Below are 18,058 nucleotides of genomic sequence, written 5' to 3'. Positions count from 1 at the left end.
AGAATTCGAGCGAACGAAACAGAGCCCTTCTATGCGTGCCCATGTAACTGATGCTGTCAGTACAGAAATAGTATGACATGCTATCAGTGGCGATTTTAGCATGTAAATGTTGGTGGGGCAAACAAAAATATTTTTTTAGATGCATGCCAGCAAAGCCACTACACAATACTAAACAATAATTCCACTATAATGGTTACAAATGGTGCCTACAAACTAATAGGGCTTACATAAAGCTGTCCTTACCACTGCTACACCTGGCTATCAGTGGAGCCTTGTCTGGCAGCGAAACAGTTAATTCAGCCTCATTTACTGCCTTTAAAAAAAACATAGCTGATATGCCTGACTTGCTAAACAAATATGGTTTCTACTGACAGCTGAGATGTACAAACTATGGCATAAGGGGAAGAGGAGCGGATAAGAGGCGATCCGTATTTTTGATTAAGACATTAACGTAGTCAATATAACTATTTGTTCAGCACTTTTGAAATGTATGGTGATAGAATTCAGAACATGGGCTGTTCTTACAGTATTCTCCCTGTACACCAAGTCAGAACTGTTACAATATTTGATGATGACATTTCTCTACAATTGGCTATTGGCTACATGTGCCCCACCAAGTTAGAACAGTAGGCTAATTATGAGGGGAAAAGGGACCAAATTATTTAGGTAAGGCACATGGTCTACTAACAGCTTACTACACAACATTCTGTAGCTAAGAAGGTAATACTATCTTCCTAGCATATTACATAATTTATGCAGCAGCATACAAAACATTTTTGGACTTGTCGTGCTGTGCTCACTTGAACAAGAAGGTGGCCCTCTTGTGGGCTCTAGAAAGTTGGATGACAGTTCAAAATTATTTTCCGTATTTTCACAATTGGAGTTCGTTTTTTCAGAGTTTCCAGTTGTCTTGAACTCACTGAAGTCTGAGATTTCCCAGGTCCGAATTTCCAGTTTTGAACTCGGCAGAAGTCATGCCAGATTAATAGCATGGCCAATGTATTCAAACTTTTCTGGCCCATGGTGTTACCCCCTTTTTCAGGGGTAGTTACAATCTTGTCTCATCACTGCAATTCCCCTATTGACTCGGCGAAGGTCGAGAACCAAGCCGCACTGCTTCTTGACACACCGAAGTCGACCGACTGGCCCACCACAAGGAGTCGCTAGACCATGATGAGACAAGGACATCCCAGCCGGCCAAACCCCCCCCTAACCCGGATGACGCTGGGACAATTGTGCACCGTCCCATGGGTCTCCCGGGCGCAGCCGGTTATGATACAGCCTGGGATCGAACCCGGGGCTGCAGTGGCGCCTTAGCACTCATTGTTGAATTTGCGATTTCCAACTTGTTGTGTAATGTTTATGTCAAATGGCTGATGAGCACCGTTACGTTTTATCTATAATTTCTATTCATATGACAAGGATTGAAAGGATTTGCCAGTAGATTGTTGACTTGATGCATGATGATGATTGCTTGTCTAGCCTGCTAGCTAAGATGTTGAAAGTATGACGTTGACATGATAAATCCAATCAAAGCTAAGGTAGATATGACATGATTTGACGTCATTTTATCTGTGGCCAATGATCTTGAGCCTTCTTGGATGGGCACTTCTAATGTAAGTCTATGGCAGCACCTAGGGGGCTTGAATTTTCGAGCTCCAGCCGTAGATTTTGTGGTGAGGTAGTGTCCCCATGAATGACAGAATACTGAGCCAATCATGGCGCAACTAGAGAACATTACCAACCCCTACTCTCCATATTTTCTGCTGGCTGACCCACTACCACAAAAAGCACTGAGCTAGGCTGAAACACGTGCATTTTGGAGCTGCCTTACTCAAGAAAGCAAAAAAAGAGACCATGTTTGTATGCAGCTTTATTAACGCAAATTTTTTTTTACATTGTTTGCAAACGGATATGTCACACCTATTGATGCCAAAATAACATGCAAAACTGAAAATATATATTTTTTCTAAACAGGTGGGGCTCAAAACAGATGGAGCTCTGCCCCACCTGCCATGAATGACGCATCTCCACTGGATAATATTAACTTAGGCAGGCTACTCTATTTTTGCCTAGCAAAACCGGAGAAAATTAAACAAACGATTTCTGGTCACTAATCTGGATGTGTGAGCCCATCTTTGCGCGCCAATGGTAATGACTGGTCAACAGTCAAGATGCACAACTTTTTGGTTCTGAAGCATAGTTTAGAATGTTTTAGAAACAACCATTTGTTGCAATGCTGTAGGCCTATCATGTTAGTGACCAGATCAAATAAGCAAAGGTATTGTTATAAAATTAAAATGGCAGGCTACATGTAGCCTATTAAAATATGTATTAAAAAAATATACATATTTTCCCATTCAGCTTTCGCACTAGCGACCCCCGAAAATATTCTCACTGCGCTAGCTCATCCGACCTGTGTTGATTGACAGTTGGTCCAATCAGAGAGAGTGCCGAGTGTGCGTTTCAAGTCTCAAGTTATTTTATTTTCTATCAAGTCGAGTCTCAGGTGATCAAATGTGTGACTCAAGTCAGACTCGAGTCCAAGTCTTGTGACTCGAGTCCACACTCTGGCTCACACAGTGGAAATAGTATAACTACACTGCACACCGGCAGCCTCTAGTAGTGCCAGTCTGTTTCTGCTCTGTAGGCTACTTGTCATAATTGGAGGACTTTTACGCACAGTGCCACCTGGATCCATATTGCAATGATTCAAACAATAATAAGACATTCTGATTAGTCAACCTTTTAATTCAGTTCATATAAATAGTTGCAAGTAAACCAAACTAATAAATACCGAAGTAACAGCCTAGTAGGCCTAATGAGCAAAACACTCAGTGGTCAAATTTATGATTTTGTTCATATCGTTTCATCACTTTATGTCCATATGCTAGGTTACAGTGTCGTTGTCCTCGAAGTGCAGATTCCATTTCTATAAGTGCTGTCACATTCCATGTTGTCTGGTTGAAATTCATCCGCACTGTAACCACGACTTTTCAGAGCCGTGGCATAGTAATCTATTGGTTCCTCCGTTGCATTGTCCATCCACCGCAGGCACCAAATTCTTTGGAACGAACGTTTGAAATTGTCTGATAAAAATCCATACAGTATAGGGTTGGCGCAGCTGTTTGCGTACCCCAAAATCACTGCGAGTTGCATGAATGTCGCGTTATGGTGCTTCACAAAGACATTAACGAGCTGTACAATGTGAAAGGGCATCCAACAGATGACAAACACGGTCACCACCATCAACACCATCAGAGTGATCTTTCTCTCCGATTTCTTACGCTGCTGCCAGCCTGCCTTCATTGCCACCACTCTCATCTTGGCGATGATGAGGATGTAACACATACAGATAGCAATGACTGGGAACAGAAAGCCCATGAGAAAGGCATAAATCACAAACACAGCCATCCACTGGTTCACTGGCTCTGGCATCTGAATGTTGCAAGCGAGCGAACCGTCCAAGTTTGGAACGGTCGTGGAAAATATAATAATGGGTAAAATTACCAGGATAGAAAACATCCAAACCCCAAAGTTGACTATTTTAGCTATTGTGGGCCTCCGGTACCGGGAGGCTTTGATGGGGTGTACAACCGCAATATATCGGTCTATGCTAAGTACAGTTAGGCAGTAAATACTCGTAAACATATTAATAGCATCAACACTCAGAACAAGTCGGCAGAGAAGGGAGCCGAAAGGCCAGTGATGAAGGAGTGAAGATGTCACCAAGAAGGGGACACTCAGCATAAGTAACTCGTCCGCGATGGCCAAATTCAGAATGTAAATATTTGTTGCCGTTTTCATTTTGGCATATCTAAAAATGACATAGATAACCATAGAGTTCCCGCACAGTCCGACCAAACAGACAACCGAGTAAATGAAGGAGATGAGGATAGCGCTGCCGTGAGACTCGTTGTACGTTCCGTTCCCAGACGAGTTGTTAATTAGGGAAAAAACGTCCTCCAGTGTTAGATTCCTGATAGAGCTGTTGATGAGCATTTTGGCAGTTTTTTCTCCAAAAAAAAGTATGTCTTAAATAACCCTTCTCAAACAGTACTGTCCAGAGAACCCATCTCCTCACGGCAGTTGATCGATGGTACAGCGCGCAGACGTTGCGTTTCAGGACCATGGATAGCTACGAATGTTGTAGTCATTTGAGAGACGCAGCTTCAGACGTTGTAAAATGACGTTGCGGTGGGGCCTAGGCTAGGTCCTAATCGATATACACCACTGTAATCTGAAATAGAAATGTCGTTGAACGTCAAAACACACATTCAATTTCAACTGATTGATTGGTAAATTGCTGCAGAGCCGACGCACAATAGTTTTCGTCGTATCAGCAATTTTACAATTTCATTAAAACACACAGTCAACACAATTGGACATTTATGAGACTAATACAACTGCATAAATTGTGTTTTGTCATATTGTGATATTTATCATCTTTAATTTAATAATCTTCCTTGGATTTTCATCTTAAAATGACAATCAAAAAGCATACCTGGCATGTGTAGGCAACAGAGCACAAAGATCGTCTTTATTTTGAAATAAGTGAGCTGTCATACCAACTATAATTATTACAGACGACACAATCACAAATAATATCCACATCAGGGGGGAATGTCACTGAGAATTTCAAATAAGTCCCAGTGTTATTTTTTAATTTATGTTTAATTAGTAAAGTCAATCGTCATATTCAAATCACAGTATGGTACAAAAACATATTAGAGATTCACTCTAGAGCCGGGGTAGGAAACCCTGATCCTGTAGTGCTGCATGCGCTTCATGTTTTTGATTAAAACCGACCTGGAAGACCAGGTGTGTTGAAATTAGTCAATCACTGAGCTGATTAATTATCTCAGTGGGTCGGGTATGGTGCAAAATCGTGCAGTACTTGCGACACTCCCTGCTCTAGAGACTGAAAATCTAAGTAAGTAAATACAGTTTCATGAGGAAAGCCAAATGCAATATCTGTGTTGACAAAGTTGGATAGGCGAGCAGTTTCTGGGTCTTATGTGACAACTTTTAATCTATCAGAACTGGCCAAATGACATTAGATTCTACCCACTGGGCACAAACTGGTATGCTTTTTTTCACTGAACTTTTAATCTAAATCCAATGACATGGTTCAATTGTTGTTGATTTCACGTTGAATTCAAGTTTAACTCAATCAGAAGTAAATCAAAACGAGGAACTGAGGTCTGTGCCCAGTGGGCAGTAAACAGACTAAATTAAACATAAGTAGTGTTTGGTGAGCAATAACTAAAACATTTTAGATTTCCTCAGCTCAAGAGAGAAAGGTCTTTGACTTAATTGTATAATTCTAAGGGCTCATGAAGTTGAAGTTGATTGAAGTAAAATAAACATGTTCCATTAGAATGCAACAAACAATGTTGGATTGGAAAACAGAAGAATCGCCTCAATAAGAAACACTGCATTCAGCTGGGTCAGCCATATCATTTTTGCTAGAATTGTTTTGAGAGAATGATTGTCCTTGAAATGCAACAAGCCCCCCCCCCCCACACACACACACACACACACACAGTCTCAGTATGTGAGTGGAACAGATGGTTGTGTTCACACTCCTATCTCCCTCCTGGATGCACGCCGCTTCATTTGGCAGGTGTTTTTCATACTCCATAGGTCTCCCACTCATCTCTCTAGCTCCTGTTTTATAAAGACTGACTCAACTGATTTGGATGGGCAAGAAATAAACCAGTTATTTCACTGGGAAAGAGCTCCAAAGCCAAAGAAATACAATCTTTGTTTGTTGGGAACTGCAAACTGTTTCCAATGACTCAATGGGGATTCATGAAGGTAGATCTTGAACTTGGCACAAAAATATTTTTTTCAAAACAACCACAGCAAATGCACCAGCACTTAAGATATGATTGCACATCACATGACTCTTGAAACACTCAAATGCAATGTCATGAAAGTTACATTAAACACATGACAAAAAAAAAGATTCCTATGCACAATGTATCAATTTTGATTGACAGTATCTTTACTGTCAACCATTATGTCAGGTTCAGACCTACTGGTTGAGTGATTTAACAGGCCTAAACACATCAAGTACTTAATACAAACACTTTGATTTGAGTAGCATCATATGAAGACAGACTGTACAGTACCACTACTATGGGGATGGCTCATCTCAGCCCTCGGGTGCCTCTGAGTTCAACTTCTGTTCTGTAGTCCTCCACCGCTTGTAGACCAGGGCATCGTTGGGCCGGAGGAGAAGAAACATACACACACAGAGTAAAACCAAGACCAGACAGTTTGAGGCTGTCTATTCATAGCTAACTATAGTTTTTAAAGTCATAACACTTTAATTCTCCACATACACCTTATGAATGGGCTTGGTCTATGCTAAAACAATCAAATTAAATATGATTCAGTTCCATGCAATCCCACTATCAACAATACAATCAAGTCTGAAAAAGCACCTAAACACATTCATTCATTAAATTAGTGGAACTGAATTACAATAAATGTACAAAATATTGGTATCAGACAGAGACCCAACAGCAGTGTATGAAACATAGCAGCCCTGCTGACAGAACAACAGGATGGCTGTCATAGCACCTGGCCTGCCGGGTCACACATTCATCACCCATGTTTAATTAAAATCCTTGGCCACAATTGGTGAATCTAATCTGGCAGACCAATCACAAGTCATTAGGGAAATAAGGCTCATTGGCTGGAGCATGGAGCCTGCAATGGCAGAGTTCTGGGTTTGGAGCATGGAGCCTGCAATGGCAGAGTTCTGGGTTTGGAGCATGGAGCCTTCAATGGCAGAGTTCTGGGTTTGGAGCACGGAGCCTGGAATGGCAGAGTTCTGGGTTTGTAGCACGGAGCCTGCAATGGCAGAGTTCTGGGTTTGAAGCACGGAGCCTGCAATGGCAGAGTTCTGGGTTTGATTCATTACCACATTGCCTACAACGCAACAATACAATGCACTGAACCACATATCCTTAAGACAGATTGATTTAACAGGCCTTACACAAACTACTTATTACAAAAAAGTTTACAATACAACCATCTGACCTTGTAACTTATGACAAATCTCTGTACAATACCTGGTGCACAGTGGACTGAGAAACTACTGAACAGTGAACACATTGAGTAGCAGCTCGCATGCCCCGCCCACCTGAGGATCTCTCCTTTTCAGCCATTTATTTGGGTGCAAAATCCACTTGTCACTTAAATCTCGCTGGATTGATTGCTTTCATTTTACTCTTGACTGTTTCACACTCATGCATGTGCACTTTTTTCCCCCTCTAACGTAAACGTTTGTAGTGACACTCCTGCGAGGGGACTGTGGTTCGTATGTTAGTCACATGTGATATCTCAAACAGTGCTGGCCAGATTTTGACAAAACTTCAGTGAATGATGCTTCTTGCCAAAATAAGTGCCTTTGAACGGGGTATGGTAATAAGTGCCAGGCAAACTGGGTTGTGTCAAGAACTGCAACGCTGCTGAGTTTTTCATGCTCAAAAGTTTCCTGTGTATATCAAGAATGGCCAACCACCTACTTCCGGTGACGATCAGCAGCTAACTAAAGCGTCTGTGTAGCTCCAACCCCATTTTAACTCATTATTCAACCCCTAGTAACACATTTGAACTAATTGTCCAAGATATCGGTTACACGGAAAATGACTTCCAAATGCACAAAAGCAGACACTTTTGACGAAAACACAAATGTCGTCTCTACCTGCACCTGCTGCTAGCAAGGAAAATGGCAGAGAAGAACAGCCTGATGACCCAGTTCTAAAGGAGATTTGCAAAATGAACAAAAATCTTGAAGAGAAAATTGCCAAAGTGGGCGAAGATGTGGCTGAAATAAAACATACAGTGGGCGCACTGAAAACAAAAGTGGACACTCGACAACCAAGTTAAACGCAGAAGAGAGGATATGATAGAAAAATCAATTTACATTTTGGTCTTTTAGCAGACGCTCTTATCCAGGCAACTTACAGTTAGTGCATTCATATTAATATAGCTAGGTGGGACAACCACATCTCAGTCATATAGTAAGTACATTTTTTCTTCAATAAAGTAGCTGTCGGCAAAGTCGCCGCTAGTAGAAAAAAAGTTAAGTGTGACTGTTAGATAATGGGGGCCTCCCTGGGTGCACCTTTTTGTTTTTGCCCTAGCACTACACAGCTGACTCAAATAACCAACTCATCATCAAGCTTTGATTATTTGAATCAGTTGTGTAGTGCTAGGGCCAAAACCAAAACGTGCACCTAGGCCCGAGTTTGGGAAACCCTGAGTTAATGGATGAAACATGTCAAGGTATGGTAACCCATAACATAGCAACAACATAGCAACAGCAACCTGCTTGCCTTCATCTGAGTCTTGCCCAGCAGAATGAAGATGGGATGTGAGGGTCGGTTGTTGGTGGCTGCCTCTAGACAGGCAATGGCTTTGGCATCATTCCGCAGGAAAGACTGGACTGCAGCCTGCTGGATAGGAAATGACCCCAGAGCTGGTGGTGGGGAAGGGCCAATATAAATATCACAGTCTGTTTGGTCCGTATAAGACAGTTGTTGAGTCCTAAACGGCCCCCTATTCACTATATACTGTAGTGCATTACTTTTGACTTGAGCCCTATGGGCTCTGATCATAAGTAGTGCACTATGTAGGGATTAGGATATCATTTTGGACACACACAGTGAGTTCTGCCATATAGCGTCTGTCTGAGAGATAGCAATGGCTTGTCAGTCAGGGAGCTCATATTGTGCTTCCTTTATGCATAGAATATTTGTACCTTCGTTCATCTTAGTGTATTTGATACAAAATGTGGTCAGGTCAAACTGTTCCATGTCAAACATATACTGTCCTCTGGAACAGAGAGAGCATGTACTCTAAAATAATGGTTGAAGTCACTTCTATAGACTTACAGTAAACTCAAGCCTGGTACAGTATCTTACTTGAGAAATAATATAACATTTATACAACAAAAAGACACCTGTAAGTCAAGGACAATCGTTTTTATGTATGTGACAGAAAGGTCCTTTACCTCATGATATAGAAGTGTTGTGCACCTGGTTTCATGTGAGTGACTTGTAAGATTTTCTCTCTTCAGATCATTGACCTGTTTAGATACAAATAAGATGCAGTACATGAACCACAAATGTAAAATATTTTTATAAATCAAAAAACATGGTGACGTGATCGTGTTTACATTGCGATGGGCTTGGGTCCGGCAGATGTATTTTTTATTTTTTATTGAACCTTTATTTAACTAGGCAAGCCAGTTAAGAACAAATTCTTATTTACAATGACGGCCTAGAAACAGTGGGTTAACTGCCTTGTTCAGTCGCAGAACGACAGATTTTTACCTTGTCAGCTCGGGGATTCGATCCACCAACCTTTCGTTACTGGCCCAACGCTCTAACCACTAGGCTACCTGTATCCTCTGATGTAGGTGGGGTCCACCCTTAAGGCATTGCTGAACATTTAGATGGCTACATAATTCTGACCCATCTTCAGCAGGGTGGGAAATGAACACAAGCCACTAGCCAAATGCTGGTAGATTTTGGCATTGGCTGGTACATGAATATTTATTTTAGTGTGTGTTTCAGCTCTAGAAGAAACAATCTGAACGCTACAGAGGTGAAAGCGGGACGGGGTACAGCATAGAAGAAAAAATGGGCCTGGAATAAAATTGGAGGGGCTGGTGAAATGTGGGTATCCACCAACCACTGCAGATATTTTCCCACCCTGATCTTCAGCAAGCCAGGTTCACGTGGGCCAGTGCTACAGACATGAGAGAAACAAGAAATCATCATAAAGAGAGAAAAACATTGAACAAAATGTAATTTCTCAATCTCCATCTCCAAGGTATTCTACAACATTCTCATTACCAGTCATTACACTTCGAGCAAGATTCTAGTTCTAAACATTAAACATTCTTATACATCGTGGAACTCTTATTCGCTCCAACACCCTCTCCCTCTCTTTCTCTTCCTGTCTCTCTCCCCTCTCTCTTACTCAAAGCCCCGTTGCTCTTTTCAGAAGAAAGGATCCAGACTCTGTCACAGCGAGAGGCCCAGTGGTATTACCTGTCGAGTTTGATCCCGCTTCAAAGTCGGACATGGCTTGTTGCCACTGCCGTTTCTCAGTGTAGAGCAGGCCCCAGAAAGACACTCAGGTTCCCATGGCTGTCATTGTTGAGCACTGGTGGCACACAATTAAATAGAACACTGTATCTCTGTAGTGCTCACAGTACTGTATAACATAACACTTCAGTTCAGCACACAAAGGAACATATAATAATAGCCTAAAAAGCTCAGATTGTGGGGGTTACTGTAAGATAATATCGCTACTACTTTTCAAGTCAGCATATATTTTAATTAAAGATATTTATAGTCTGAAATGGGGGGTGAGCGTTGGGAATTACATAACATTTACATTTGGGTAGGGGGGGGGGGGTACTGAACACCACACTGACCAATGAGTTGGTTGGCTCCATCTCTGTCAGGTCACAGGCTGATTCCTTCAGGTCCTGCAGATCACCATAGAGCTCCTCACTGGTCATTCCGGATTGCCTAAGTAACAAACACCATAGAAACACAGCAGTAGGATATATAGGGTGAGATCACATTGGTGAGGTATGGTTAACTGGTTAAATTGCAATTTGCCATTTTTAGGACTCAAAGCTATATTCCAGATATATCAAAGATATTTGATATTCAAAAATATTCTATTTCACCAGGTTAAAACGGCATGATCAATTTGTCCTTGTAAATGTCATCTAACTGTCAGAGTAGTAAGGCATAATGTAATGTAATGATCAAAGAGCATCTCCAATGTTCCCCATCACGTCTCAACTAAAACACTGAACAGATGGAGATTTCTGCAGTTAAGTCTGCCTGTAACTGTTCCAGTGGACTGACTGTGTCTGGCAGGGAAGTAGCCTGTCCATCTGTAAACATCAGAGGCTCAGTACTACACTACCTGGTACTTGGCTCAGTACTACACTACCTGGTACTTGGCTCAGTACTACACTACCTGGTACTTGGCTCAGTACTACACTACCTGGTACTTGGCTCAGTACTACACTACCTGGTACTTGGCTCAGTACTACACTACCTGGTACTTGGCTCAGTACTACACTACCTAGTACTTGGCTCAGTACTACACTACCTAGTACTTGGCTCAGTACTACACTACCTGGTACTTGGCTCAGTACTACACTACCTGGTACTTGGCTCAGTACTACACTACCTGGTACTTGGCTCAGTACTACACTACCTGGTACTTGGCTCAGTACTACACTACCTGGTACTTGGCTCAGTACTACACTACCTGGTACTTGGCTCAGTACTACACTACCTGGTACTTGGCTCAGTACTACACTACCTGGTACTTGGCTCAGTACTACACTACCTGGTACTTGGCTCAGTACTACACTACCTGGTACTTGGCTCAGTACTACACTACCTGGTACTTGGCTCAGTAATACACTACCTGGTACTTGGCTCAGTACTACACTACCTGGTACTTGGCTCAGTACTACACTACCTGGTACTTGGCTCAGTACTACACTACCTGGTACTTGGCTCAGTAATACACTACCTGGTACTTGGCTCAGTACTACACTACCTGGTACTTGGCTCAGTAATACACTACCTGGTACTTGGCTCAGTAATACACTACCTGGTACTTGGCTCAGTAATACACTACCTGGTACTTGGCTCAGTACTACACTACCTAGTACTTGGCTCAGTAATACACTACCTGGTACTTGGCTCAGTACTACACTACCTGGTACTTGGCTCAGTACTACACTACCTAGTACTTGGCTCAGTACTACACTACCTGGTACTTGGCTCAGTACTACACTACCTGGTACTTGGCTCAGTACTACACTACCTAGTACTTGGCTCAGTACTACACTACCTGGAACTTGGCTCAGTACTACACTACCTGGAACTTGGCTCAGTACTACACTACCTGGAACTTGGCTCAGTACTACACTACCTGGAACTTGGCTCAGTACTACACTACCTGGTACTTGGCTCAGTACTACACTACCTGGTACTTGGCTCAGTACTACACTACCTGGAAAGAGTTTGTGTTTGATGAAGGCATGAAAGCAGCTGAATTTGGGAGGCACTGGGTGCCTGAATATCTTCAGCTCGTTGGAACACAGATGAGAAACACACTTTAGGACAGGGAAGTTGAGGGAACTAATTTAAACCAATTAAATGACTCCTTTAAAACAAGCAAAACAATATATTGAGAGATTCAACACTGTTGAGTAGTTCGTGTTCAGTGAATGTATAATTGTGCCTTACGTTAGAGCAACATCTTTCAAGCAACCTGCTGAATCTAATGAGTTGCAAATGTGTTTGGTGCCACCTAGTGGATAATTGTTTTGGGAAAAAAGTTGTATTAATTTAGTTGCATTAACATTCTCCTCCCCCGCCTGTCCATGAAGGATCATCCTGGGCTTCTCTACGTAATATCCAGTGATCCTTTGCCAGTCAGCCAGGCTGGCTGAGTCCTAGGGAGGGGTCACACAGTCCTTTACATCAGACTCAGTCACATCCACACAGGGCACGCCTTCATTTACTATACTGCAAAGAGATTAAAGCTATATTTTTTTTACATGTTGTAATGATACTCCTGACATGCAAAGTTTGTATATATGAAGTCAAGTGCAGAAGGTAGTGGGAGAGAAAGTGGAGAGGATGACCAAATCTTTAAAAATATAAATATACACACACACAGTTGAAGTCGGAAGTTTAAATACACCTTAACCAAATACATTTAAACTCAGTTTCACAATTCCTGACATTTAATCCTAGTAAAAAAATGTGTGAAGTGCACTAGTCCCTCCTGCAGCAAAGCACCCCCACAACATGATGCTGCCACCCCCTTGCTTCACGATTGGTATGGTGTCCGGCTTGCAAGCCTCCCCCTTTTTCCTCCAAACATAATGATGGTCAGTATGACCAACAGTTCTATTTTGATTCATCAGACCAGAAGACATTTCTCCAAAAAGTACGATCTTTGTCCCCATGTGCAGTTGCAAACCGTAGTCTGGCTTTTTTATGGCGGTTTTGGAGCAGTGGCTTCTTCCTTGCTGAGCGGCGTTTCAGGTTATGTCGATATAGAACTCGTTTTACTGTGGATATAGATACTTTTGTACCTGTTTCGTCCAGCATCTTCACAAGGTCCTTTGCTGTTGTTCTGGGATTGATTTGCACTTTTCGCACCAAAGTATGTTCATCTCTAGGAGACAGAACGCGCCTCCTTCCTGAGCGGTATGACGGCTGCGTGGTCCAATGGTGTTTATACTTGCGTACTATTGTTTTGTACAGATGAACGTGGTAACTTCAGGCGTTTGGAAATTGCTCCCAAGGATGAACCAGACTTGTGGAGGTCTACAAAAATTTTTTTCTGAGGTCTTGGCTGATTTCTTTGGATTTTCCCATGATGTCAAGCAAAGAGGCACTGAGTTTGAAGGTAGGCCTTGAAATACATCCACAGGTACACCTCCAACTGACTCAAATGATGTCAATTAGCCTATCAGAAGCTTCTAAAGTCATGCCATTTTCTGGAATGTTCCAAGCTGTTTAAAGGCACAGTCAACTTAGTGTATGTAAACTTCCGACTTCAACTATAGATATATATATATATATATCACTTAAATTTCACATTTAGCTATAACATCCAAGTTTTGGACAGAAAACATCCTATGAAGCAGAGCCTGGGAGAGATTTAATTGTACCTGTGTCTGTCAGGCTGGGTAGCAATGTGTTGTAGTGCTACCCTCTGTTGGTGAAACAGTGGTGGTGCAGTGAGTTGACTGGAGGTGTGACAGACCAGGGAAGTCAGCTCCAGAGGCAGGGCCTGGCTGACTGCGGTTGTACAAAGATGGTGAATGGTATTGTATTAATCTGCACTGTGGGAGAGCAATACAACAGTAATGAGTAAAATGTTGTGATATATTTACTTAGCCAGTCTGTTCATGTCATCATCCAACTCCTTGTCACTGGCTTGACAATGATAACAATTGAGTTGGCAATAGCATAAATACATCTAGGACCAAGCTAATGCTTACTTGCCTGTATATCTAAATTGAACATAATTTCTGACATCTGTACCTAGTCTGTAATGACACAGGTCATATAACACACCATTTTATCATGTAAGGTAAAGGGATTATGTAAATGTAGCTTTGAACCAAAACCCCACTGGTTTGTTACATTGAATAATGTCAATGATTCAACAACAATCCACATATTTGAAACCTCTACAATCCATACAGTGGTCGTGTGACTTGTCCCAACAGATGAAACATTCTCTGTTGCGTAAGCAGATGAGCTGGAGGTGTATTTGCTCAGATCATCCCTGCCATAACTTCTCATCACTCTTTGAACTTGCGACTCTATGTGTGGCCGTTTAGTGCTGGGAGGGAAAGGTCTGGCCTCCATCCACCACTTGACTAGGGCTTCTAACCTGACAGACACTGGACAATTTATTGGAGGATAGCATGTTCACTACGGCCTGCCACTCCTGAGATGAATCATCTCTCTGGAACTCTGGGGTAGGTAGGTATGCCTCAGCTCAGTGAGCGGAGCAAAAAACCTGTAAGGTCAACCAGAGTCATTCGCCTTGTTTTCAATGAAATGAGAATTCTATAACTGTGGATTGGAGCCAACCTGAGCGCTGCCTGTCTTTAGACTTGCTGTCGATCTAACTCTAATCCATCTACCATTGGCAGACAGGCAGGCTGGCAGCCTGGCCCCCTTATAAAGCCTCCCATCCATATCCATCAGAAACCTTTCAGTGAACCAAAGCTCTGAAACCCCTACCTAATTAAATGGCACTTGTTTTGGTAAAAAAAAAAATCATGAATGGGGAAAGGAGGGAGTGGAAAGGGAGTGAGTGGCACAATTCCAACTCTGCGCTTGCAATAGGAGGCAGTAAATCTGGTATCTTTGGGTGAGTAAGCAGTCAGTGATAAGGAAGTGTGTGGGTGCACTAGGCACCAGACAGACTGAGAGCAGTCGTAAGAGAGTGTTAGGCCGGGAGCATAATAATTAATCTCTTTGTCAATGGGTCTCTGAGAATAGGGTGGAGGAGTTTTGATGATAGCCTAGTCACTTCGCTTATAGACTCCCTGGAACTGAGTTTACCTTCGTCCAAGACCATCCCCGCCCCAGCCATTAAAGTCAAGGTTGCAGATGGTTACCATGATAGTGAGTTGAAGAGGTCGTTGGGAAACGACTTCCTACAAAACATGTAGCAGTCACGGCTACCTATAACTAGCCTATGACAGGGTTACAAGCAACCTGATTTTATTTTTTTACTACAGTTCTGTGTTGGTGGAAGCTAACACAGGCTAGGTCTGTGTTGCATCATTTTATGTTGTATCCCATGTGTTACACACACTTGTAATAGTAGTAGTTTAACTTCAATGATCACACTCAAAATCTGTTTGTAACAACAACTCACAACTCTCATGATCAACCAGACAGACAGGGAATACAAGAGTATTATGGTGCTTTGGGGCCCATGTTGCTACAAGTGAAAGGCCTTGATTGGTTTTATTTTGTAAATACACCCTTGTTGGTCTCTGAGAAGGAGCTATGGCATCTCTTCGAGCTGTCATTACATCTGCATAAGTCACCTTTGACAGAAGAAAATACTAAACTGATAGTACAGTTGAAGTGTTGATCAGGGTAGAACACCTACTGAACTAAAAACAATGACAACCAAATAAATCCAAGTAGTACCTTCTGTGGGAGAGCAGAGGCCAAAGAGCAGTTGTTGTCGGTCTGTCACTCAGACAGTGAGTCGGCCATCTTGTAGACCCCTGATTCTCTCAGTGAGTCGGCCATCTTGTAGACCCCTGATTCTCTCAGACAGTGAGCCGGCCATCTTGTAGACCCGATGTGACTTTAGGGAACTCAACAGGTCTTGGAGGGGTTGGTGTCTCCCTCTTAACCCACAACATCCTCTGTGGAACCGGGGACATCTGAGGAGTACTCTGGAAAATCAGCATAAGATGTCTGTTAACTATCATACAAACATTATACAACCTTAATAACAGAAAGCTCAACACTTAAAATGTTCTCAAATGCTCTGAGAGGCTATTTTTCAATGTCACAAGCCAAGGCAAGTCAAATGCGATAAATCTAAATACACTGCCTGTAGTCTCTCCATGACCTGTTTGTACAGGGCTAATATTATCTTCTATCTCCTGTTCTGAATCCCCCGATTTTGATTGCGCTGTTTTCGCTTCCTTTAAGAAATTATTGAAAACAAAAACTGATCATTAAATAATAAAGTGCAATTGTTATGAGCATTTTAGACCTTTTTAAAATAACTAATACAATTATTATTATTATGTAACTATCACTGGGCTTATTTAATATCTCTACCAAAAGTATAAAGGTCACCTTTAGTTTTTGTGACAATTCAGCATATTCTCAATTGTTAACCTATTGTTATCCTATTGTCACCTAATTGTCTGCATTGTAGCTGTCCCCCACATAGAAATGGAATGAATTCATTCTATGGTCCCCCAGCACTCTCCCCTTCAGCCCCTTGATCATCTGGTCTGAGGCGGACGACATATCACTGCCTTCTCTCTGTAGGGAAGCAATAATCTCATCCACCATCCTCTCTCTGCCTCTGCCAAGCCCCATAGCCGTGGCCACTGACTCCTCTGGGTCTTCTGCTGGGAGTCTGTGTCCTCCTGGCTCTCTTCCTCAGCCACTATGATCCCCCGGGCCTCATGAAGCTGCTCTGTTGTGAACTTGACAGTACAGATGCTGTTGTCAGTAGAAGTCCTTGGTGTAGGTGTAGACCTATCTTTCGGTTTCCTAATTTTCTTTTTTTTGATCTTCCGCAGAGGAGCTCCCGTGGGATTGGTCGGAACCCGAGTCCTCACTGTTCCTTCTCTCATCCGTGCTGTCCAAGCTCAGAGCCTGACATCTGCTGAGGAAGTTTGATCTCCGGACGCGCCTCTCAGCCGCATCCTTCTCCAAGATAGACACCTGCTCTGACTCCTTCTTGCTCTTGTATATACACATCCTGGTCCCTGTTGCTGGCCTCTGGTCCTGGGCTTTTAAGGAGACTGTGGCCTCATGGACATGGACACCACTTTGGTAGTGCCTGCTAGCTGAGGTATGGCCGGCTTCGAGGCAGGTTTGTGCTCTGGAGGACACAGTACCAAATGAACTGAATCAATAGCATTGCTGACATCTCTCTCTCTCCACTGATTCCTTACATATGTGTTATCCCTTGACTCTTGCTCACCTCTGACTTCCTTTAAGGGATGTCTGGTAGTAGTGCGCTCTGTGGTAAGGTTGCAGGTGGGGATTGTAGCAGATCTGCATGGAACTCCAACGGGCTGTCTGACCCTGCAGACATTGTTGAGGTCTTGTTTTGGGGTGCGTCCGACGTCCCTCTAGCCTCTTCCATCAGTCCTCATGACTCCAGTGTGTGGGGAGAGTCTGCTGGCTGGGGTATTGTGCTGTCGTTGCGTGGGAGTTGAAAAACAGCTGATTCATTTTTAGGAAGTCACACTGGGACTCTTCCTTCAGCTTCAGCTCCTCTGTGGCTCCGATCTTCTTATTTCTCAGTATGTTGCCCTGTGTCTATCAACATGACCAAGTGTTGGAAAGTGAAACATGTAAAAAAAAAAAAAAGTACAGTACTGAAGATGAAATATTTTTCAATGGGTGATAATGAAACATCAATTAAAATGAGTTAAAAAAACAGCAATAATAAAATAATTGGTAAATCTGTCACTAATTATGCTTCTTCTCTATGGGATTACTCAATAATTGATGATCAAGCTGTTGATGTTAAGATTGTTGTTACTGTGCTACAAAGTAGGAGCACTGTCAGCCTAACCAACAACAGCTTCATAGTGTATATTTAGTTGGTAATGAAGTTTGAAAGATGTCAAATGCCCAGTTAGCTATAATGTTGCCAGTGAACCACTTTAAAAAGGTAGGAAGCATACGTTTTTACTGACCAAAGTAACAACACAGTGTGGTCAAATACTTTAACTTAGTTG

At 42.4% G+C, this 18,058-nt stretch overlaps 1 protein-coding gene and 1 long non-coding RNA gene across 2 annotated transcripts; one reads left to right on the top strand and one right to left on the bottom strand.

Annotated features, from left to right (window-relative positions):
- Positions 1-2,736: 2,736 nt before the first annotated feature.
- Positions 2,737-4,172, bottom strand: LOC139563745 (somatostatin receptor type 1-like). Its single transcript, XM_071382655.1, has one exon. It carries the CDS (start codon positions 4,000-4,002, stop codon positions 2,896-2,898), a length of 1,107 nt encoding a protein of 368 aa, XP_071238756.1. The 5' UTR covers positions 4,003-4,172; the 3' UTR covers positions 2,737-2,895.
- Positions 4,173-4,825: 653 nt separating this feature from the next.
- On the top strand, positions 4,826-17,790 carry LOC139563808 (uncharacterized). The gene is made up of 2 exons (XR_011672646.1): positions 4,826-4,933; positions 16,886-17,790. It is a non-coding gene; the product is annotated as an uncharacterized lncRNA (long non-coding RNA).
- The last annotated feature ends 268 nt before the right edge of the window (positions 17,791-18,058 follow it).

Source organism: Salvelinus alpinus, chromosome 34 (assembly GCF_045679555.1).
Source record: "Salvelinus alpinus chromosome 34, SLU_Salpinus.1, whole genome shotgun sequence".
In the NCBI taxonomy this organism is placed as follows: domain Eukaryota; kingdom Metazoa; phylum Chordata; class Actinopteri; order Salmoniformes; family Salmonidae; genus Salvelinus; species Salvelinus alpinus.
Note: the sequence above shows the minus strand (reverse complement) of the source record. Positions and strands in the feature narration are given on the sequence as shown.

What these genes read in the sequence shown, in the direction of transcription:
- LOC139563745 (XM_071382655.1), bottom strand. Translation starts at nt 4,002, where the DNA reads ATGCTCATCAACAGCTCTATCAGGAATCTAACACTGGAGGACGTTTTT.